The sequence below is a fragment of the Octopus bimaculoides genome, chromosome 3 (genome assembly GCF_046866305.1).
Source record: "Octopus bimaculoides isolate indiv1 chromosome 3, ASM4686630v1, whole genome shotgun sequence".
In the NCBI taxonomy this organism is placed as follows: Eukaryota; Metazoa; Mollusca; class Cephalopoda; order Octopoda; family Octopodidae; genus Octopus; species Octopus bimaculoides.
In genome coordinates this window covers 165,909,518-165,935,061 of record NC_142930.1, presented here as the reverse complement: position 1 = coordinate 165,935,061, position 25,544 = coordinate 165,909,518, and the positions used below count along the sequence as shown (strand labels likewise).

Sequence of the window (25,544 nt, the reverse complement as noted above, 5' to 3'; positions counted from 1 at the left end):
GCGCCAGAGGGGGAGGAGGAGAGGGAGAGAGAGAGAGAGAGAGGGAGAGAGAGAAAGAGAGAGAGAGAGGGGGGGGCTCCATCACGGGGGAGCCAAGTGAGATACTGGCCTTTAAGTTTTAACCAGCCCCTAAGTTTAACTACTGGCGCCATCCATACAAGACGCGTGTTTCAGGGTCAGTCTAGAGTGGGATAATTGCGATTCTATTTTGCTCCGACGTACCTTTTTTTCAAAAGACTCTTAATTGATACGAAAATATTTTCATTCCATCCTTTTCTATTATTTTAATCTTTTCTTTATCTTAATCCTCTTGTCTTGTCTTTTCTCTTCGTTGCCTCTTCCCCACTCCGCCTGTTTGCTTTTATTTATTTCGTCCTGTCTTCCGCTCCTTATATCTTTGATGGGACGAACGAAATTGCTCAACGTATTTTGATATATAAACAGCCAAACCGCGACCGACGCCCCCACCTTTCTGTATGCTCCTTCCCAACACACACACACACACACACACACACACACACACGAACAGAGCTCAGTGGAGAAGCTGTTGCTACCCATCCAACGTCCTGAAGGTAGAAAGAACGCAGCGTATAGCGAGGTCCAATCTATCCATAGGTGGTGGTCATCATCACTGCAACGCCTGCAACAAATCTGCATATCCCATGCGTATCGGAAGTGAGCTAGAACGTTAAAACTTAGTGCGCATGCTCAGCAGGGTTCAAGGTCAATCTGTATCAAGCGGCTTCACTCTGCGTGCTTTAGCTTCGTGTAGGGTTTGTATTCTCGGACATGGAACTAAGAACACTATGCAGTCATGTCCTGCTCAACCCTCAATCGTCAAAGCGACGAGAGAGAAAGAGAGAGAGAGACTTCGATAATGTGCATATCTTTTATCTTTTACTTGTGTCGGTCATGAAACTGTAGCCATGCTGTGGCCTACGTTTTTAAACGCGGTACTTATTCTGGCTAAGTTACGGGACCGTAAACACACCAACACCGGTTGTCAGGTCGTGGTAGGAGAGAAACAGAGACACAAAGATACAAACATATATACGACGGGCTTCTTTCAGTTTCCGTCTACCAAATCCACTCACAAGGCTTTTTGGTCGGCCCGAGGCTATAGACGAAGACACTTGCCCAAGTTGTTATGCAATGGGACGGAACCCGGAACCATGTGGTTGGGAAGGAACAGGCTTCTTCCTACACACCCACCCCTGCACACCTTATGTCAGTAGGATATATTATTTTATACATCACTTCTCTCTATGACTGTTTCCCGACATCATTGTTCCCAGTCGCGGATTTTCCCATTTACAAATAAATTGATTTTACATTTTCATCATCGATCATCAGAGGAAAACAGTCTGCAACTCCAAGAACCGAAGATTCTCTAAATTACCGATGTAAAACCGCGACTGCGTACAGAACTCCAAGTACTGTGGCGTTCGGGAATTAACGAACATCCCCGATGTATACGATGAAATTCTTTTCTCTTTTTTAAAAAATTGGACACATTCGTAGGAGTAGGAGTGGCTATGTGATAAGTAGCTTGCTTACGAACCACATGGTCCCGGGTTCAGTTCCACTGCGTGGCACCTTGGGCAAGTGTCTTCTACTATAGCCTCGGGCTGACCAAAGCCTTGTGAGTGGATTTAGTAGACGGAAACTGAAAGAAGCCCGTCGTATATATGTATATGTATATATATATGTGTATGTGTTTGTCCCAATATCGCTTGACAACCGATGCTGGTGTGTTTACGTCCCCGTAACTTAGCGGTTCGGCAAAGAGACCGATACAATAAGTACTAAGCTTCCAAAGAATAAGTCCTGGGGTCGATTTGCTCGACTAAAGGCGGTGCTCCAGCATGGCCGCAGTCAAATGACTGAAACAGGTAAAAGAGTAAAAGAGAATTAGATCTGCCATGAAAAATGCATCGAAATAAAATTGAAATCTTTTAACAAAATGTGCATCGTTCATCAGCAAAAACGTGATTTGTTCGCGAAGAAAGAGATGTAAAAGATACCATTAAACTAACTCTTGTATCTCTCCCTCTCACCACACACACATATTTGCCCTGTGGTCATTGTAATAAAATCCCTTAAAGAACCATTTCTGATATGCTTTCAATTACCCCATGAACCCCCACTACAGAAAATACAAATAGCCATTACAGTGAAACGTGCGTTGTGAAACACACTAAAAAGTGCATTTTGCGTTTATCATACTTCTCTACACCTCCCTCCCCCCTCACACATACACTCACACACACATCTATATGACATTGTACCGAAGGACAACAACGTCCTTGGAACAAACAATTTACAAACCGTCTAAAGAATAAAAAACAAATGATTAAAATAAAACAAATATTAAGAACAGGATAAAAAACAAACAAAAAGATAATGTAAAGAAAAAAATATATAAAAATTCACAGCCAAATCAACAACAGGAATAGTTGGACATTCCAAACTGACTTGACCTCGTCATGTGTAAATACTACATACACAGGCATATGTGTGAGTGTGTGTATATATATATATATATATATAGATGTGTGTGTGTGTGTATATATATATATATATATATATAGATGTGTGTGTGTGTATATATATATATGTGTGTATATATATATATATGTGTGTGTGTGTGTGTGTATGTATATATATATATATAGATACATATATATATATATATGTATATATGTATATATATATATATATATAGATACATACAAACACACACATATGTGCACGCGTACATACACATGATTGACCGTTGACTGAACACTATTCAATTTTTTTTCTCCGTGTTTTTCTCCTTGTCTCCGTATTCTTTCTGTTGAAGAGCGTAGCTCGAAACGTCAAAGACTTTCCGTATTCCCGAGCGTCATACTAATATATACTTTTGTTATTTACACCACCTGTCCTCGTCTGTTGTTATTTTTTGTATAATCTCCTACATATATACATACGCAGACACACACACACACACACACACACACACATATATTTATATATATCGACGCACACATACATATGTATGCTGCAGTGGTTTTGGCAGTCGTTGGCCGGTGTTTAGGAGAGTAGTGATGGGGTGGCTTTGATAACGTGTTGGTGGTGGTTGTGGTGTGCTGTTTCAACAGGTATCTCAGTACTGTTAGTAGTAGTAGTAGTAGTAGTAGTAGTAGTAGTAGTAGTAGTAGTAGTTAGACGTGTCGCCAATGTCCGCTAACCGTGGTGGTGAGCTGGTAAAAAAGAGCACACACACACAATCACTGACGTATCCTTTTGTTTGTTTGTTTATTTGATTTCTTTCTTTTTTTTTCACCTGGTGACCCTTGTACTCATCCAGACTTAGCAACGACGAGGGAAGTTGAGTGGACACAGGAAGTGTGTGAATGGCGACAGGGATTGGTGGATGGAAGGAACAATGAGGCAGGGAGAAGAGGTGGGAGATGTTATGAATTGAACAAAATAATCGCTATTTTTATTTGAACCAATCTCTCATATTAAAATGCGCATACACGTGTATGTATACACCCCGTCCCTTTCTATCTTTCCGCGTACATACATACATACATAGTTCAGATTACAAGTTCAGGTCTATACCTATAATTATTGGGGCCCTAAGATACTTAACACACTGCCTAGATACCAATGTTGAGAAATTAGGCTTCCCAAAACCAGAAAAGAGAAAGCTAATTCAAAGTCTACAGACCACGCCGTCACTGGAACTGTAAAAATCTGTAAAACTTTCCGGAAGTTTATCATTTAAATATATATATAAGTATGTCCAGATATGCAAATATATGCATGAGAATACATACATAAAATGAAACATACAAATCTGCACATACATATATATACATACAAAAATACCCTGTTGTTGATGTTGAAATTCCAATGAAGTTGAAATTCCTATTGACAAGAAATCTTGAATTAAAACTGAACAATGACATAATACATACACATACTTGTGCCTATCATCATAGGTGCATTAGGCCATGTACCGAAAATTTCAGACAAAAACCTAGAAATACGAGGTTTTTCGAAGAAAAAGCAATAGAAGCTGATGCGGATTTTATTAGTGGCACAATGACAACCTCTAAGACATTCTAAAGATTCTCCAATTGAGATTCTTAAATTGGATCTGTTCACATACTTGGTTGCGTACATCTACAAAGACACACACTGAACTGTCTCAACTCAAAATGCCTTGTTTCTTTGTTAGCGACCGGCTTGAACTCTATGAAGCACGAAGAAAAACTTCAATAAATCTAAAAAGCATATACAGGGTGCGATGGGTAAATTGTCGCCAATTTATATTTTTAATTTCGCGCATTGTTTTTGATTTTGTCGTCTGCACAGTATAGTAGGGTCATTAGGCACCGTCTGTGGGAAAAACAGCGCCATGACACAATTCGCTTTGCCAGAAATTTGGAAACGACATGCTGTACTGCTTGGAACTTTCACCAGAAGCTCCAATACGAACATTTCAGAGTGTTTGGGTGTCAATCTGAGGACATCCAGTCAACATCATAGTGGTTGGAGTGATCACTAGTAATGGTAATGGTATGCCTCATTCATCTTCCCACACGGCCTCAGACTCAACGCGGAGGCTTACATCAAGTGCCTGGTGGAGGTAGTGCTACCCTGGGTCAAGAGGATGGATGCTGGAAGACCCTGCGACTGGCAACAGGACTGTGCACCAAACTACAGAAGTAGGAGAACCCAGTTATGGCTGTCTGACAATTTCTGTGACCACATTACCCCTAACATCTGGTCAACTAACTCTCCAGACCGCAACACTCTTGATTATTATGTGTGGGGCGCAGTTGAGCGAGAGACCAACAAAACTCCTTGTAACACTAAATATGAACTGAAGGCAAGGATCATGGCAGCATTCACCAACTTAAACAAGGAGACCGTCCAAAAGAGTTGCAAGAGATTCCGAAGTCATCTGGAGGCCGTGATTGAAGCCAATGGCGATTTTGAATAAATTTACTCTTTAGTATTTCAAGATATTCTTATGTAATTTTGGTAAATATAACTGCTAAAATGAGATGTCAGTGTTATTTTCCTTTTTGTGTAATTTAGACGACAGTTTATTCACTGCACCTTATATATCCATATATACACGTATACATACACGGTGTGACAGGAAACCCTCACGTGATTTACATGGCCATTCTTGTGGTGCAAGTGAAGTTAGGTAGGTGGTATCTTCGTGTCGCTAATATTCTATCGATTCCTAAGGCGGTGAGTTGGCAGAATCGTTAGCACGCCGAGCAAAAAATACTTGGCGATATATATCGTCCGTCTTTACGTTCTGAGTTTTATTCTTCCGGGGTCGATAAAACGAGTACCAGATGGGTACAGGGGTCGATGCAATCGACTTGCTCCCTCACTCGAAATTGCTGGCCATGTAACAAAATTTGAAATCAATATTTTATCGATTTCTAAAGCGGCAAGCTGACAGAATGGTTAGCACACCGGACAAAATGCTTCGTAGTGTTTCTTCCGGCTCTGTATATTCAAATTACCCCGAGATCAACTTCCTTCCTATCGGGGGTCGATAAAATAAATACCATTCGAGCACCGGGGATTCATACAATCGACTAGCCCCCCACCACCTCCCCACAAAAGATCTCAGGCCTTGTGAAGGGATATTTTACCGAATTCCTTTCAGTTACCAAAATGGCTTGCAATGGTTGCACACCGTGCAATAAATTACCGGACAAGGGAGCAGTGGGCATGATTTGTGTAGAGCCAGTATCACTCTCTCGTCCGTCAAACTTGTGGGACGTTTATAACCATTTGCCAAGGGAGCAATCCCATGCTCTCAACACCGAAGTCCCATTTTTCGTCAACCCTTGGCTTTTCAACCGCATACAATCTCCAGTTTTTTAAACTTTAAATGGTTTTCATTAAATTGAAAGGTTGATTCATTTGTAAAGTCAAAACTATGAATCGATATAAAACTCTGTTTTTTTCTTTTTCTTCTCTATTCTAGGCACAAGGCCCGAAATTTTGGGGCCCGTCGATTAGATCGATCCCCAGTAAGCAACTGGTACTTAATTTATCGACCTCGAAAGGTTGAAAGGCAAAGTCAGCCTCGGCGGAATTTGAACTCAGAACGTAAAGACAGACGAAATACCGCTAAGCATTTCGTCCAGCGTGCTAACGTTTCTGCCAGCTCACCGCTTTTGAATGCTTATAAAATTAGACACCCCCCCCCCACAAAAAAAAAAGAAAAAAGAAAAGACAAAAAAGAACAAAGGTGGTTGTAATACTTGTGTTCGATAAGACTGCGATCTGGTAGAATCGTTGCTGTGCCGGGAAAAATGCATAGCGACACTTCTTCTGACGTTACGTTTTGAGTTCAAACCCCGCCGAGGTCAACTTTGCCTCTCATCCTTTCGGGGATCGATAAGTACCAACTGAATACGGGGGTTGATGCAATCGACCTACCCTCTTCCTCTACTGACCTTACGCCAAAATTTGCTTTTGGTCAGTTTCCACTGAACAGAGCTCTTTTATTCTTTTATTTGTTTCAGTCATTTGACTGTGGCCATGCTGGAGCACCGCCTTTAGTCTTTCTAAGCCTAGTACTTATTTTATTGGTCTCTTTTGCCGAACCGCTAAGTTATGGAGACGTAAAGACACCAACATCGGTTGTCAAGCGATGTTGGGGGGACAAACACAGACACACAAATAGACAGACATACACACACATATATGACGGGCTTCTTTCAGTTTCCGTCTACCAAATCCACTCACAAGGCTTTGGTCGGCCCGAGGCTATAGTAGAAGACACTTGCCCAAGGTGCCACGTGGAACTGAACCTGGGACCATGTGGTTGGTAAGCAAGCTACTTTATTTCATAAATATTTGCCTACTACACAGCCACTCCTGCGCCTATGAGTTATTTATTATCAAAGGATGTTCTAACGGCAAACATCCTCTCGTTTCGTCCAGGTATAACATACAACACATTATCCAATGTTATTGTAGGGATTTGGCTGCTATATCTAGCGGGTTTCCTTGCCTCTCATTTCACTTCACTCTCTGCTGTTCTTACAACTTTACACCCACCCACCGCAGACACAGCGACCAAGGAGACTGCGAGGACGACAACAATAGAAGTGGGAGGTGATTGTTGTAGTGGTGGTGGGAGGAATGGCGGTAGTTGTGGTGAAGGTGAAGTGGGTGGGGGGAAACTATGGTATGGTGGGGATGGTGGTGTAAGATGACGACGGGAAGATGGAAATCGAGGAAGACGACGATGACGATGATGATGACAGTGATAGCAGTGGTGATAGTGGTGGACATAGTAGAGAGAAAGAGGGGGGTGGGTAGGTAATGATGGTGGGGGTGGGGGTGGTGGAAGAGGAAGAAACAAATTGTTGACGTTGTTAAAATGTTTGACGCAGCAAACCATTCGTTAAATAAGTACAATAACAACAACAAAGATAAAAAGACTAACGCAAACACGCATAATATATATATATATATGTGTATATATATATATATACATATATATATATGTATATATATATATGTGTGTGTATATATATATATATATATATAGATAGATAGATAGATATATAGATATGTATATATATATATATAGATATGTATATATGTATATGTATATATGTATATGTATATATATTGTATATATGCAAGGTCATAGATATACACAACTAGAACAGTAAAAAAAAAAGGAACAAAACACTGCAACATTCCAGAAACATCCATTTCTACCCTCCCCCCTCCAAACATAACAAACAAAACATAAAAGAGGCTCTGACAAATATGTATGAGTGTGTGTGTATGTACGTCTATATATATGTATGCAAGTTTGTGTGTGCGTGTGTGTGAGAATGTATGTGTGTGTGTATATGTATGTATGTATATATGAGTGTGTGTATCTGTATATGTGTGTGTGACTGTATATATGTATGTGTGCGTGTATGCATGCGGGTTTGTGTATGGGTGTAGGTGTGTGTGTATATATATATATATATATATATATATATATATATATATATGGATGTGTATGCATAGGTGTATCTGCATATGCAAACGGTACGTATGTATGTATATATGTGTGTGTGTATGTATGTGTGTATGTATGTATGCGTGTGCGTATTCACGTGAAAGCGTGTATATTTGTACGTGTTTATATGTATACGTATACGCGTGGCTGTGAGACGGTATGTATAATTATACGGTTGTGAGTTCGTTTGTGTGTATGTGAATGAATATCTGCGCGTGAGATCATCACCATCACCTGTAGCGTCAGCGTCCGCAACGCTTTAACGTCCATTTTTCCATGCTTGCTTGTGTCATACAGAAATTGTCGAGGCTGATTTTTATGGCTGGATGCCCTTCCTGTCACCAACCCTCGTGTGTTTCCAAACAAAAGAATGTTACTTTGTGGCCAGGTATGATTATTATAATTATTTCTTTTAACAGAAGACCAGGGATGAACAACATAGCGATGCTCGTTTACAACCATCACGTGATGTCAAGGTAAGCGCGCGTTCAGCCACCTATCTATCTATCTATCTATCTATCTATCTATCTATCTATTCATCGACCACAACTGCTTAACTTCCCAAGCTAACCTGTCATATCTCGACTTTTCTTTCTTCTTTATCGCATACCTTGTTGTCAGCTGGGCATGCTATATCTATGATCCATCATCATTTGCTTTCTTTCTCTCTCAATTAAGACTATGTCCGGCTTCCTATTCTCTATCTCATGGTCGCACTTATTATTATTATTATTATTATCATTTTTAGTAAAGTGGTTTAATGTTAAGTAGATTGTTTGTGAGATCTTTAAGCAAGAATCGAATGCCTAATGCGTTTGCTGACTAATTAAATAAAAGGTTATCCACCTACTGGTAAGGAATTTACTTGTCGGTAAACATATAACTACCGGCTTTAGATGAAAAATAAACAACAGTAAAACACAGCGCACAAGTCTTTTCTGTTAAGTCAATGTTTAGTACAAGGAAGATGACGTCACTGTACAAGCCCAGTGTGTCATTAGATTTACTGATGTCCTTGTTGGCCGCTTCGTTCAAGTCATGGCTGTGTGGTTAAGAAGTTCGCTTTGCAATCACGAGATTACCGGTTCAGTCCCACTGCGCGGCACCTTGAGCAAGTCGTTTCTACTATACTCCGGGCCGAGCAATTTCTTGTGAGTGAATTTGGTAGACGGAAACTGTGAGGAAACCTGAGATATATACATGTATGCGTGTGTGTGTTTATGTGTATGTGCGCACGAGTTTGTCTCCCACCGCTTGACAACCGGTGTTGGTTTGTTTATGCCCTGTAACTTAACGGTTCCACAAAAGAGACCGATAAAATAAGCACCAGACTTAAAAACTTGTACTGGGGTCGTTTTGTTCGACTAAACTCTTGCAAGTCGGTGCCCCAGCATGGCCGTAGTCCAAATGACTGGAACAAGTAAAAGATAAAAGATATCTATCTACCACACATACAAAAAGAAACTCGTACACACGGGCGCAGGGGTGGCTGTGTGGTAAGTAACTTGCTTCACAACCACATGGTTCTGGGTTCAGTCCCACTGCATGGCACCTTGGGCAAGTGTCTTCTACTATAGCCTCGGGCCGACCAAAGACTTGTGAGCGGATTTGGTAGACGGAAACTGATAGAAGCTTGTCGTATATATATGTGTTTGTGTGTGTGTGTGCGCGCATGTCTGGGTGTCTGTGTTTGTCCCCCCCCCCATCGCTTGACAACCGATGTTGCTGTGTTTACGTATCCGTAACTTAGCGGTTCGGCAAAAGACACCGATAGAATAAGAACTAGGCTTACAAAGAATAAGTCCTGGGATCGATTACTTTTACGAAAAAGCGGTGCTCCAGCATGGCCGCAGTCAAATGACTGAAACAACTAAAAGAACATATCGCCAACATCATCATCTGTTTTCCATGCTGGCATGGGTTGGATGGTTTGACACGCTCCAGTGAGCCAGAGGTTTGCATCAAGCTCGTCTGTTCTGGTATGGTTTCTATGGCTGGATGCTCTAATTAACGCCAACCACTTTATAGAATGGATTGGGTATTTTTTGTGTGGCACCGACACCAGTGGAGTTACCAAGTACCTTGCACGTTAAAGAAAGAGAAGAAAGACGTCCCTCAACTGATTGGGGTTGTGGTGGAAAGGGAGAAGCATGGGTGCTTTGCTAAAGATGAAATACATGGTTACCCTGCATTATATACGGGTGGATGAGAGTAGCTGGGAAAGCGGCAAAGATGGTGGAGACAAGATATCAGAGTATGTAGTGAAGATAGGAGAAGGTGAGTGTAAGGGAAATATGGAGATAGAATGAGGAAGGGTGGGAGGATAGGTTTATTAGAGAGAATAAGAGGAAAGTGGGAGGGGGTAGAGATGATTGTAGCTGAATGATAAACAAGAGCCGAAGGTGTTGTTGAGGGTAAATATCCGAATGAAAAATGGCGAAGATGAAAGAAATAGAAGTTGAAGAAAGAGGAGGTGATAAATGGGAGTAGAGGGAAGGGAGGGAGGTGAACAGCAGAATAAATAAATAAGCCTGTAAATAGACCAAAAGATAGGGAGATGATGTGGAGGGAGAGAGAGTGGAAGAGAGAGAGAGAGATGTGTGCGTGCGTGCGCGCACAGCTGTGTAGTTAAGAAGTTCGCTTCCACTGTGGTTTGAATTTGAACCCCCCCCCACGCTTGATATCTTGAGCAAGTATCTTGGTCTACCAAGGCGTTTTTTGCGAATGGATTTGGTCGACGGAAATTGTATATGCATGAGTGTGTTTATGTCACCTTGTCGTGACATTGTGCGTTAATAGTAAACAAATGTCACCGTCATACATACGGTGTCGTTCGTTTGTGATCTTGAATGAAATCATGCCCAGCTATTGTGCTATTCGTGTTCGAAGGACCAGATAAATATTTATCTTATTTGGAAACAGGTGAAGGTTGACGACAGGAAAGGTATCAGGCCGTAGAAAATCTGTCTCAACGAATTTCGTCTAACCCATGCACGCATGGGAAAGAGGACGTTAAAATGATGATGATGATGAAGATGAATGTGTGAATATGTAAGTTTGACTTACCTAGACCATAGATTATATCAGATGACGATACATGCTTCTGCCAAATTTTAGTATTAAGGAATTGGTGTATACTGGCACCGATTGCCATTTGGTGCCCAGTAACGAACATTACTCCGACCGCATCGATGAGATCTTGGATGTTCTGTGGCATTGTATCTGCCAAACAGCCCAGTCGCGAACCGAAGAGAACATAACCGACAGCTGAATGATAAAGAATCAGAAACCAGTTTTAAAAAGCTTGAAAATTCGGAATTGGTTTGAGAAAATCAATATTTTAAGTCGAGTTAAATACAAAATTCACAGATTTGAACTACTTACATTCTGTGGCCCATTTGTAAAGTTCGTTTTGTAATAAGTCGACTGTATTGTCTTCTTTCCGGATTTTACGTATTCTTGTTAGCAAATCTAACGCTACGGTATTTAACTGGTCTGTATAACATGTAACTGCTTGAGGTCGCATCAATCGTGGGGCGATAGCACTGCGGTACTTGTACCACTTGTGATCTGCTCTGTCAAAACAAATATATATACTTGAGATATTGAAGAAGTGTTTCGAACATAGAATTCTGTTGTGGAATTCCTTTAATGGAAAGTATTTTCAGAGTTTAAACTTAATACAGAAGAATGAAACTTTCTCACTCTCACTCTCATGCTGTAAAACTGACCGGAAGTTATCAAACCAAACAACATTTATAATGTGGCTGTGTGGTCAGCGAAGTTTACTTCCCGACCACGTGGTCCAGGGTTTATTGGAACAGGTAATTTATTCTTTTATTTTTTTACTTGTTTCAGTCATTTGACTGCGGCCATGCTGGAGCACTGCCTTATTCTTCGTAAGATTTGTATTTGTTCTATCGGTCGTCTTTAACGAAGCGCTAAGTTACAGGGACGTAAACAACCAACATCGGTTGTCAAGCGATGGTGGGGGGTGGGGAGAAACACAGACACATACAAATACACACATCTATCTATCTATCTACACACACACACACACACACACACACACACACATATATATATATATATATATATATATATATATATATATATATATATATATATATATATATATATACTAAGGGCTTCTTTCAGTTTCCGTCTACCAAATCCACTCACAAGGCTTTGGTCAACCCGGGGCTATAGTAGAAGACACTTGCCCGAGGTACCATGCAGTGGAACCATGTGATTGGGAAGCGAGCTTCTTACCACACAGCCACTCTTGTGTTTTGTTTTTTGTTTCATTTTCTTTCCAATCCTCCTCATCACCGAACATCCATCTTCCATGGTCAGGACAGTTTGACAGGATCCTACGAGTGCGAAGGTTTGCATTGTACTCTGATGTTTGTTTGAGCAAAATTTCTATGGCTGTGTGCCCTTCCTAACGTTAACCACTTAACAGTATGTATTGAGTGCTATCATCATGCAACTCGCAAAACTAAGCCACCCGCTTCTGACTGAGTGGCGCCACGGTAGAGAGAAAGGTAGCTTTAGGCTACGAGGTGGGAGGCTAAGATGTGAGAGAAAAGCCCAGGACACAACTGATCTCTACTCGTATTATAGAAGAGAGGCTGGAACGTGACTAGGTTGAAGGTGGAGAGAGAACTAAAATAATGATGATGAGGTGAGAAGGGAGACGCTAAGGATATTAGGTAAGAAGAAACAAGGGAACAGAATGTGTGGATGGGTAGAAAAAGAAGGTGAGGGAATTGGTCAGGGAATGACATGTAATATTTTTATTAATTACTCTCAAAAAAAAAAAAAAGTTATGACTCCAAAATCGAAATAAAAGCGCCTTCGATAAGGTCAAAATGGTGCGTTGAAAGTGGAAGGATTTGATTGGTTAAAATTACAAAAATTATTCAACCATCAAACGTTTGTAACTTTTTTTTTATTACTTTATGTGTCAAAAAAAAAATGTTAGAAGTAGCATATCAAAGCGAAAAGATTTGGTCTACGATCCAAGTAGAGGAACGTCTCCCGAATAGCACTGACAAGGTTTTGGTCGACATGAAGCTACAAGTGTCAGGGGTGCCGAGCAGTGGAATCGAACTTGAAACTAAGTAGGTATAAAATAAATTTCTTAGCAACACAACCTGGATGGCGTCTATCGTAGGATGGTCGTGAATCTAAGAAGACAAGATGTCCAAATTTGTCCTTTTGATTTAGTCAGTTTTGGGGGACCTGCAACGCTGACTGGTGTTGTTATTCCGCTAAAAGGAGAAAGAATTCTCCTCGCTTCTAGATTTTCGGTAATTCCAGCATTGAAAATAGATCCAAATTAAATTTAAGAACCTCTACCAGACTTGTTTAGGACTGCGTGTGCATGTGTGTGGGGGTTTTGGTGGAAAGGCAACTCCCGAAAAAAACAGTTTAATTAATAAACAAGTGCTAATTGTATCCAGCTGAAGAGAAATTTACTGAGAATTGTATAAAGACACACCCTTTAGGAAGAAATTAATAGCGGTGTGTCGATAGCTTTACGGCATCGATGCCTAACAGTCCAGAACATCAAGGAAGGGGAAAAAAAAAAAAAAAAAACTTCGTTCATTGAAATTTTATTTCCATTTATTCATGATAACACTAAGGAACAAAAATATATTTATACACACACGTATATATATATATATGTATATATATATATATATGTATGTATATATATATATATATATATATATATATATATATATATATATATATATATATATAATTGTTTTGGGAAAGAAGATTGATTAAAACTCCTCTCACAATATAGAGGTTTGGACTTAGAAGAGCTGAAGAGTAACTTGAGACGAAAGATACGTATAATATATATATATACACACACAGAGAGACACGTATGTCTGTATGTATACATAAATATATAGTCATTTATTTCATTCAGAGAAATCAGTGATCCGATTAAATCTCAGATCATCAGCTCTACTCAACAGATTATAGCTTCAACAATAAAATATTTGGGATGCACACACACTCACTCACACACAAATATTATTTGCCAACATAACGTGGCAGTCCCGATTAGGACGAATGCTACTGCTATTTAACCCCAGGAAACATCGTGTGTGTGTGTATATATATATATATATATATATATATATATATATATATATATATATATATATATATATATATATATATATATATATATATATATATATATATATATATATATATATATATGTATGTATGTATGTATGTATATTTATAAATATATAGGCTGTGTGGTAAGTAGCTTGCTTACCAACCACATGGTCCCGGGTTCAGTTCCACTGCGTAGCACCTTGGGCAAGTGTCTTCTATTATAGCCTCGGACCGACCAAAGCCGTGTGAGTGGATTTGGCAGACAGAAACCCAAAGAAGCCTGTCGTATATGTATATATATGTATATGTGTGTGTGTATATGTTTGTATGTTTATCAACCCCGAAAGGATGAAAGGTAAAGTCAACCCCGGCAGGATTTAAACTCAGAACGTAGCGGCAGACGAAATACTGTTGAGCATTTCGCCCGGCATGCTAACAATTCTGCCAAGCTCGCCGCCTTAATAATAATAATAATAATAATAATAATGATTTCAAATTTTACCTCAAGGGCAGTCATTTTGGAAGAGGGGATAAGTCGATTACATCGACCCCAGTGTTTCACTGGTACTAAATTAATCGACCCCGAAAGGATGAAAGGCAACGTGGAGCTCGGTGGAATTTGAACTCAGAACGTAGTGGCAGACGAAATGCCGCTAAGCATTTCGCCCGATGCGCTAACGATTCTGCCAGCTGCCACTTTAATCATAATAATAATAATAATAATAATAATAATAATAATAATAATAATAATTCTTACTTACGCCGTCATTAAACCCGTTTCTTTCTTTCTTAGTTCTTTATAAAGCACCCAGCTCTGATACGGTGGCCGATTTGGATGTTTCCCCTCGTTTCGCATGAATTCTTCCACTAAGTCTGGGTCTGCGAGGCCTACATTGATATGCGGGCCAAAGTTTAACCTGAACATCCGGCCATATTTTTCGTGGAATTTTAACTTTTGATAAAAAAAAAGAAGAAAAAGAAAAACATAAATAAGTGAACTTGGCTTGGGTCGAGTGACTAAAGAAAACAGTGCATGGCTATAATTCCATCCCTCATTCTATAAGTTGACCCCACGCTTCAATAGCAAACAGGTTGTACCGTTCAAACACATGATCCACCGGAGTGGAGGTGGCAGGAACATATATATATATATATATATATATATATATATATATGTGTGTGTGTGTGTGTGTGTGTGTGTGTGTGTGTGTGTGTGTGTGTGTGTGTGTGTGTGTGTGTGTGAATATATATATATATATATATATATATATATCTATAATTTTAATAATAATAAAGGGGTAAAATTAATTAATTAATTATTCTTTAGTCTCGTAAAACAAATCTTTTTCATCTTATTTCTTTCTTTGTCTATATTCATTTATTCTTTTACTTGTTTCAGTCATTTGACTGCGGTCATGCTGGGGCACCGCCTTTAGTCGAAGAAATCAAACCCGGAGACTTATTCTATCGGTCTATTTTGCTGAAACGCTAAGTTACAGGGATATAAATACATCAACATCGGTTGTCAAGCAATGGTTGGAGTGGGGAACAGACACAGACACACAAACATATACATGCACATCCATATATATATGTCGGACTTCTTTCAATTTCCATCAAGGAAATTCACTCACAAGGTTTTGGTCGGTTCGAGGTTACAGTAGAAGACACTTGCTTCAGGTGCCACGCAGTGGACTGAATCCGAAACCATATGGTTCTTACCACACAGCTACGCCTAGGTATAGGCGAACGATTTCAGGAAGTCACCCTGTTTTTCACCAGAAGGTTTCGTATCTCATTGAAAACACCGCAGTACACCTGATTAAAGCACTTTTAAATGTTCTGCTCAAGTTTCTTCACTTCTAACCGGGGAATGAAATGCATTGGAAAAAGATGGCTGAGAACGACGTCTAAAAACGAATGACAACAATAACAACACGCGCGTGCTTCATGATTGGTACAAGATAAGGCTTATCATGTTCTGCTGAGAAATACTATAGTATAACCAAAAGAGAAATAATCTCAACTGGCCGTCATGAAAACAAATTACAACAACGAAGTAAAGAAACTTCATGTTTAATTGGGCATAAACAGTTTAAATGAATGGAAAGCCATCTCGCAGCACTGAACGCAAAGTTGACTTCGTCAGTTTGGGCAAAAGAACCTTTTTTATACTACTACTTGCAAACAAAGGTAGGTATATGAACAGACTCTGTGTACACACAAACACACACATATTGTCGAGTGCTATGATATACCTGAAACCAATGGTAGCTTTCAGACCGGCCATAACCAACCGTATACTACTACTTTATATATTATGCATGTATATCGCTTCTATGTTTTAATTATTATAACTCTTCCACTGAGGGAGGCCGGTTTCCAACAAAGATACAAGGCTCCATCTTTGGGATGTAGTTAACACAAACAAATTCCCATTTGGAACTTGAGAAAAATCTTGCATATTTTTACTGTTCCACTCACAGATTACACTTGTAATGTACGAATATGTATGTATGTTTAAGTCTTCCTCTCAATTTGAACATTTGCACGCTGATTGATGACAGAAGACACCGTTCATACAAACGTTGTTTGCAGTCTTCATCATAAAAATTTTCCAACCAATATTGAACTGTTGCTAATTGCTCGAGGGAGTAGCGTAAATAGGGTCTTGCCTGGAAACATGAGAGAGCTGACAAGAAAAGCAACTGGTTGTGGAAAACCTGTCTTAGTAAGTATCGACGAACTCATGCAGGTGTAGAAAAGAGGACGTTATGACGATGATGATGACTTATGTAGGTATAAACTTATAACTCCACGTCTCATAAACTGATACACATATGAGCGCGCGCGCACACACACACACACACACACGCGGATATAGTATTATCTGACTTGAAAGAAGCGACAAACATCAAACAAATAAATTAACATATATTAACCCCAAATTTTCTAATTAATACTAGACAACAAATAAGCAGGATCAATCGGGCAGGTGATAATTAAGAAATTTGTAGTTCTTAATTATATCTCTTTGTTTCACTTCCCGCCAAATTCGACTTTTACCTTTCATCTTTTCGAGATATAATAAAAGAACTCCAACATTTTGGCACAAAGCCAGCAATTTTCAGAGGAAAATCGATCCCGATACTTCACTGGAATTATATTTTACCATTCCCGTAGGGTTAAAAGCCAAAGTTGACACCAGCGGAATTTGAACTCAGAACATAATTTTTCAGCAGAAATACCGCTAAGCACTTTGTCCGACGCACCAACGATTCTGCTAATAAAGTAGGGAATAGGCCGAAATGTTATGTTCTTGTAGTTTAGTTATGTACGACGACCTGCTGTCTTAATCAGAATCTGTAATTATAAATTTCTGGTGTGTCACTTGTTAAATGTAACGATATATAAAGACGCTCCACTGGAACAAAATAGTCACGTGAAAAACAAACCAAAAAAACCAACAATGCAAGAAAATATTGGTTTCAAATTTTGGCACAAGGCCAGCAATTTCAGAGGTTGGGTAAATCGATTACATCGACCCCTGTGCTCAGCTGATACTTATCTTATGGACCCTGAAAAGATGAAAAGCAAAGTCAACTCAGCGGAATTTGAACTCAGAACGTAAAGGCAAACGAAATACTGCTCAGCATTGCGTCCGACTCGTTAGCGCTTTGTCAGTTCGCCGAATTCACAATAAAAGACAATATTCTTTTCTACACTAAGCACAAGGCCCGAAATTTTGGGGGAGGGTACCAGTCGATTACACCGCCCCCTGTACGCAACTGGTACTTAATTTATCGATTCCGAAAGGATGAAAGGTAAAGTCAACCTCGGCGGAATTTGAACTCAGAACGTAACGACAGATGAAATATCGCTAAGCATTTCAACCATCGTGCCAGCCCGCTGCCTTACAATAAAAGACAATATTAAAAATCTTTTATCTTTTACTCGTTCCAGTCATTGGACTGCGGCCACGCTGTAGCAACACCTTGAAGGGTCGAACAGATTGACTTCGGTACTTATTTATATTTTAAGTCGGATTCTAACAGTCGCTGTAGCGAACCACTAAGTTACAGGGTCGTAAACAAACCAACATCGGTTGTCAAGCAGTGGTGGGGGACAAGCACAAACGATTAAACACACACACACATGCATGTATTTATGTATATGTATATATACGCACACACCAAATTCACTCACAAGGTATTGGTTGCCCCGGGGCTTTAGTAGAAGACACTTGCTCACAGTACCACGCAGTGGAACTGAACTCGGCGTCACATGGCTTAACCACACAGTCGTACCGATATTTAATAGGTGTACGTAAATATTTAAGACGGCCTGGATCCCCAAAAGCTAAATATTGAATCGGGGTCTTCTTTTAACAAGCCACGGTCTTTACACACCATAGACTCTCCGCTGTAAGCATTTTATTGCAAAATAGATATTTCTAAGATGGTATAACACTACAATAGAATATATCAGACTTTACAAGACTTTAAAAAACTTTATAAGAGGTGTTGAAAGTGTCGTCCTTCATTTTCAATATCTAAGTTGACTCGTCTACACGTGTTTGACTGTTGGAGAGTCAGGATGAAAGAAATTCACTGCGGCGAGTCTTTTTGAATAGCCTGTATTTCCACTGAAGTCGCTAATTTTCAAGTGCAAATCTTGTAAGCACTAAAGTGAGGACAGCTTCTTTGATGAGCAATTTGCTATTATTTGAAGACATTTGATGATGATGATGATGATGATTCAGTGAGAGTAGGGGTAGGGAGGGTGTTAGAGAGAAAGAAAGAGAGAGTGTGTGTGTGGGGGGGGGGGGGCTTACCGAGAAGACCCTATCGCTAATTAGTCATTTAGCAGTCGTCGTAGCAGTTAGTGGAGTAACAAGAGAGCTGGACGAAAGCATTTTAGTCGTTGCTTCGTTAGTGAGTTCACCTATAATTTCAGAGGCCCGTATATCGTAATTAAGTCACGCGGTTTGTTGCAAAAAAAATAAAATAAAATAAGGGAGTAAGACAAAAAAAACAAACAAACAAAAAAAGGCAAGGTAAGACAAAAAAAAAAGGCATATAAGAATAAAAATAAAAAAAAACCCCGAACTTTTTTGGTCTTATCAATATAGAAGTGGCAAAGAAGTTTTACTGGGAAGTTGATTAATTAACGGCCAAATATATCTTAATGCTAGTTCGGACAGATGTGTGTGTGTGTTGTGACAGTTACTAGAACATCTATTTCTAGTTCTCACTCGCAGTGGTAGGTCGTCGTTATTCCTTACGCTATTTTAGGCCATAAATATTGGTCGGCTGGGTTATCACGAGGTTATCTTTTACAGCTTTGAACAGATTATTTATCTATTATTATTATTATTATTATTATTATTATTTACTTAATGAACCTCTTCTACCTTGTGTCTTGGGAGGGTCACTGTGTGATGATAATAATAACAACACGCACTGGTTTGATATCACTTCTTTATTGTTAGTCAATTGGTTAAATCTAACTAAATAACTAACTAATCGATCATTTGTTTAATGTGTTGATTAAACAATTAGTCAGATGTTTGTTTGTTTGTTCGTTTCAACCGTAACCTCGCGGGAAAAGGGCAAGTCAATGAAAAGGTCGTGAATAGCGACCAAAGGACTTTGCCCTAACAAACAACAATCTATCTATCTATCTATCTATCTATCTATCTATCTATCTATCTATCTATCTGTATGAATGTATACATGTATCTGTATTTATTTTGCAGGAGTGGCTGTGGTAAGCGCAGGAGTGGCTGTGTGGTAAATAGCTTGCTTACCAACCACATGGTTCCGGGTTCAGTCCCACTGCGTGGCACCTTAAGCAAGTGTCTTCTACTATAGCCTCGGGCCGACCAAAGCCTTATGAGTGGATTTGGTAGACGGAAACTGAAAGAAGCCCGTCGTATATATATGTTTGTCTATGACAGTGACGCTTGTTTTCAACCATCATTCGAATTCGATGTCAAGACAAAGTAATTGTAGCACACACACACACACACACACACACACACACACACATTGTTTCGTTTACGCATAGTGATACTAATAACCAGGTGTTAGAACTTCGTATACGTATGCTTTAGAACAAAGCGTCAGTCGAGTACAGAGCAGTAAAAAGATATTAAAATGCCATGGGAACAAGAAATTAAGCCATGCACTTCATTAGCTTACAGTTGTTTCTGCTATAAGATGCATGGTTATATATTGGGTCATCCCATTAATAATGCAATTTTTCCAACTGCATGAATTAAAAGTTGGAGGGGGATGGTATAAACTACCTGCATCAACTTGCTATAAGAACAAGTAGTAATTTTACCTTGTTCTTATTCTTAGTGCAACTTTTGAAGAATTCAGTTCGATTTTAACAGTTATTCTTACAAAGCTATAATGGAAGTGACAAAAGGGCATATTCGGCATATTTTGCTTTGAGTTCAATAAAGGCAACAACGCAACGGAAAGTGTGGGGAATATTAATGCAGTTTATGGGGATTACACAATAATCCTAAGCCAGTGTCAACAGAGGTTCCAGAAATTCCGAGCCAGAAACTACAGCCTAGAAGATGATTTTCGTCCTGAAAGATCGGTAGAGGTCGAAGAGGACGTCCTGCAAACTCTGGTGGAACAAAATCCCGTCGTAACTTTTGAGGAACTTGCAGAGAAGCTTGGATTTGGGGTCATTCATCGACACCTGTTTGCCATCGGAAAAGTCAGCAAGTTGGGTCAATGGGTTCCTCATAAATTTTCCGAGTCTTATCGCGCGCAGAGAGTGAATGTGTGTTCTTCTTTACTGTCACGTCTCCGAATGAACCTTTTTTTGGACCGAACAATGACTGGTGACGAGAAATGGGTTCTCTATAAAAATGTCAAGTGCCGAAGACAGTGGGTTGGGAAAAGAGAAACACCGACACCGCAGGCTGAAGGTCTTCACTCACGTAAGGTGTTGTTATCCGTTTGGTGGGTTATGAAAGGTTCAGTAGTCCACTTTGAACTTTTAAACCCAAGCCAAACGATAACAAAAGAGATCTAGTGCGAGCAGCTTGAGTGGCTTAAGTCAGCGCTAAAAGACAAATGACCATTTTTGGTTTCAAGACGAAAGGTGTTCTTCCATCTGGATAATGCTCGGCAACATACAACAAGGATGACATTCCAAAAGCTGGAGCGGTTTGAATGGGAAACGATGCCCCTCCCACACAGATGCCCCATCTGATTATCAAAATCATTGGGACGAAAAAAATATGAATTCTGTAGACGAGGTGAGAACAGTACTAGAGGAGTATTTTTTGTCATGGGCAAGTGAATTTTGGAAGAGGGGCCTTGCAAATCTACCAAATAGATTGAAGGGCATTGCAGAAAGTGAAGAAGAGTATATTTTAGATTAAAAAAGAACTTTGTTTATCTTAATTTTGAAAAATAAAAGAAGTATAAAAAACCGCATTGTTTATGGGATGACCCAATATATATATATATATGTGTGTGTGTGTGTGTGTGTGTGTGTGTGTGTGTGTGTGTAAACACGCATACGTACACACACGCACTTAAACCGACTTTTTACATTTCGCGGTGATTGGGCCGTTACAATCTGCAACCAACGATTTTAATTTCCATCCAAAGCAATGAAAAATAAATAACCTTTACCCGAAACACTTCGAATTCAAAATGAAGTCCACAAGTCCACATAACCGCATATACCTACTTACAGCTCAATAGACAGGGTTCTATGGAGAGGTTAAGACATGGTTATAACACAGAGCGTCCCCGTAACATGGATACGACAATGGCTTAAACACATTGAATTTGACTTTTTAGATCCCAGTAGATATGTCGGTCGTTATTTCGGACCACCCACATATTCGTTCCAGCCACGAAAAAAAATTCACAAAATTCCTGATTTTGTCTGCTACATTCTTTTACATTCTTCACCATTTTGGTAACTGCCAGTAAGGTGATAGCAGTGTATGATTTATTTATTTATTTATCTGCTCAGTTAACGAGTCATCCTTTACCTTATTTGTGACCACCGGCCGAGTATACGTGTGGAGACAGCCAAAAGAATCATTTGACCCAGACTGCCTTCTTCCAACTGTCAAACATGGAGGAGGATCTGTGATGATCTGGGGGGCTATATCTTGGAAATCCACCAGCCCAATGGCTTCCTTTCATAGCAGAATTAATAGTCAAGACTATTTAAGCATTTTATCTGATCAAATTTGTCCTATTGTTGCGGAACTGTTTCCAGAAGGAAACGCAATCTTTCAGGATGATAATGCACCATTTCACACAGCTAAAGTTGTTACACGAGGAACGTTTTAGTGAAGTTGAACATCTTATCTGGCCGCCACAGTCCCCAGATCTCAATATTATTGAACATTTATGGTGCATTTTAAGGAGTGATATCCTCCACTACAAGAACTGGAGACTGTTTTAGCTGAAGAATGGACAAAAATTCCTTTGGAAACAATTCAAACTTTGTACGAGTCCAAACCTCGTAGAATTCAAGCTGTAATTACTGACAAAGGCGGTTCTACTCCATATTAAAATAAATTTGTTTGAAATTTTAAGGTGTTTCCATTATTTTGTCCAACCTCTGTATATATATATATATTTTTGTGTTTCAGTCATTTGACTGTAGCCATACTGGAGCACCGCCTTTAGTCGAACAAACCGATCCCAGGACTTACTCTTTGCAAGCCTAGTACTTATTCTATCGGTCTGTTTTGCCGAACCGCTTCATTACGGGGACGGAAACGCACCAACATCGATTGTCAAGCGATGGTAGGGGAACAAACACCGACACACAAACATATATATATATATATACGACGAGCTTCTTCCAGTTTCCGTCTACCAAATCCATTCACAAAGTTTTGGTCGGCCCGAGGCTAAAATAGAAGACACTTTGCTCAAGGTGACACGCAGTGGAAAGCAAGCTTCTTACCACACAGCCACGCGTGTTTCGGAAGATCGGTCAAACATCAATTACGTAAACTTAAATGCTCATTTACGAGACAAATGCACTCAGCCCGCTTCATTAACTCATATTGGCCAAAATACTTGATTTCATACACTCCGGTAACATGTTGTGCCTTTCGCCGAACTATTTAGATTAAGCACACACACACACACACACACACACACGCACACTTGGCTAAACTGAATCTGTTTAGCGTTCTGTTTTGTCTCTTACTGTTGTCTGTCATTCTCTCGACTAGTTTATAAATCATAAAGTAAGAAGCGAATTTGTTTTCTTTTCCCCTCCCGTCTGGTAATCTGCTTGGGACTAGCAGACTTCCCACGACTTGCTAACTGGCTAGATATTTGTCTATTGATGTTAAATATCTCCCACAAAGCATGTCCGTTTGAAGGTCAATCACTCTCGACCCCCAATCATCAAGCTTGTTGACCTCGTTCTCCCTCGCAACTGATTCTACTCAAGAGGAAAAACGTATTACAACCTCTTAGAGATGTCAAAAACGAAAAGGATTCTTGAGAGTTAAGTACTTGACATCGTCGCCATCACCGTCATCTCGTTGACTTGGTGGAATATGATGGCTTTTTTTTTGGTGTTTTTTTTTTGTTTGTTTTTACAGTACCTTTTATTGCCTTACAAGTTTCAGTCATTAGACTACGACCATACTGGAGTACCGCGCTTGAAGAAATTTAGTCGAACGAATCGACTAAATTTCTTTTTAAGCCTGTTACTTATTCCATCTATATCTTTTGCCGAACCGCTAAGTTACGGGGACATAACGACACCAACACCTGTTGTCAAGCTGTGGACACACACACACACACGACGGGCTTTCGTGCGTACGTGTATGTGTGAGTGTGTGTGTATGTGCTTGTATGTGTCTTCGCTCATTGCTTGACAAACCAATGCTGGTTTGTTTACTTTCCGTAACCTAGTGGTTCGGCAAAAGAGACCGACAGAATAAGTACCAGATTTAAATTACAAGTCCTGGGGGTCGATTTGATCTATTAAACCCTTGAAGGTAGTGCTCCAGCATGGCCAATGTTCAATGACTGAAAAATAAAAAATAAAATATATAAAAGATATCGAGGACAACATTACCACAAGTGTCCTTCCTTTTTCCAGACGTTAGGGTATGATCTGAGGGGCACTTGGCTGCTACTTTTTAGCAGAAGATATCTAATACAATATCATCTAACTTAGTATTAGATAAATGTTAGCTGCAGTGATAAATGGGATAGTCATTGTTGGAGCGCCTTTGATGATACCGAAGGCTAATCAATCACCGACATAAATAGTCAGCGATTATTTTAAACCCACCCCTAAAGAGCATTGATGACTCAGCGAATTCTGAAAGTGAAAACCACCACCAGTCAGCACGATATCAGAAATAATAATAATAATAATAATAATAATAATAATAATACTAATAATAATAATAATAATAATAATAATAAGAGGAAGGGGAGGTGTGTTGTAATAAAGTGATAAGTGCAGAATCTGTGGACAAAACGGTGAAACCGTATGGCATATTACCAGTCAATGTACGCCACTAGCCCAGAAGGAATATAAGAGACGCCACGACAATATAGCCAGGCTTGTCCATTGGATACTTTGCCACAAGTATGGACTTGAGAGAGCAAAAAATTGGTACGGCCACAAACCCGAAGGCATCATCGAAAATGATAATGCAAAGATCCTATGGGATTTTATGATTCAGTGCAACCATGAGATTGAGAATAGGAAGCCGGACATAGTCTTAATTGAGAAAGAAAGTAAACTATGCTGGATCATAGATATAGCATGCCCAGCTGACAACAAAGTATGCGATAAGGAAGAAAGAAAAGTCCAGAGATATGACAGGTTATCTTGGGAAGTTAATCAGTTGTGGTCGAGGAAAATGGTAGCAGTAGTACCAATATTTGTCAGGGCCCTGGAAACTGTGAGCAAATATCTCGAGAAGTACGTGGAACAAATAGGGGCTGCAATAAGGGTGGAGCACTTGCAGGAAACAACACTGCTTGGAACCACTCGAATACTCCGGAAGGTGCTCGAACAATAAGAAGTGTTACCTTAGTTCACTGGTAGTGAACAGCTGACACCGTAGTACAATCTCCACGTTAGCAGTTGTGCAAAGGCAATGATAATAATAATAATAATAATAATAATAATAATAATAATAATAATAATAATAATACAAAGACCTGGAAATAGAGTTAACTCGAATGTGGAGTCTAAAAACAGAAACAATTCCTATCATAATAGGTGCCTTAGGTATAATAAAAAAAATACTCAGACAAATACATAACAAAAACACCAGGACTTACAAATATAT

At 39.5% G+C, this 25,544-nt stretch overlaps 1 protein-coding gene across 1 annotated transcript in view; it reads right to left on the bottom strand.

Moving 5' to 3' along the window:
- LOC106880954 (cytochrome P450 27C1) overlaps positions 1–25,544 on the bottom strand; it is a 104,250-nt gene that overhangs the window by 18,856 nt on the left and 59,850 nt on the right. Inside the window, exons 2-4 of the mRNA XM_089349981.1 lie at positions 14,971–15,161; positions 11,447–11,637; positions 11,129–11,329 (exon numbers count right to left, since the gene is read on the bottom strand). Of these exons, the coding sequence (XP_089206107.1) occupies positions 11,129–11,329; positions 11,447–11,637; positions 14,971–15,161 (583 nt within the window). The remainder of the gene's footprint in view (positions 1–11,128; positions 11,330–11,446; positions 11,638–14,970; positions 15,162–25,544) is intronic.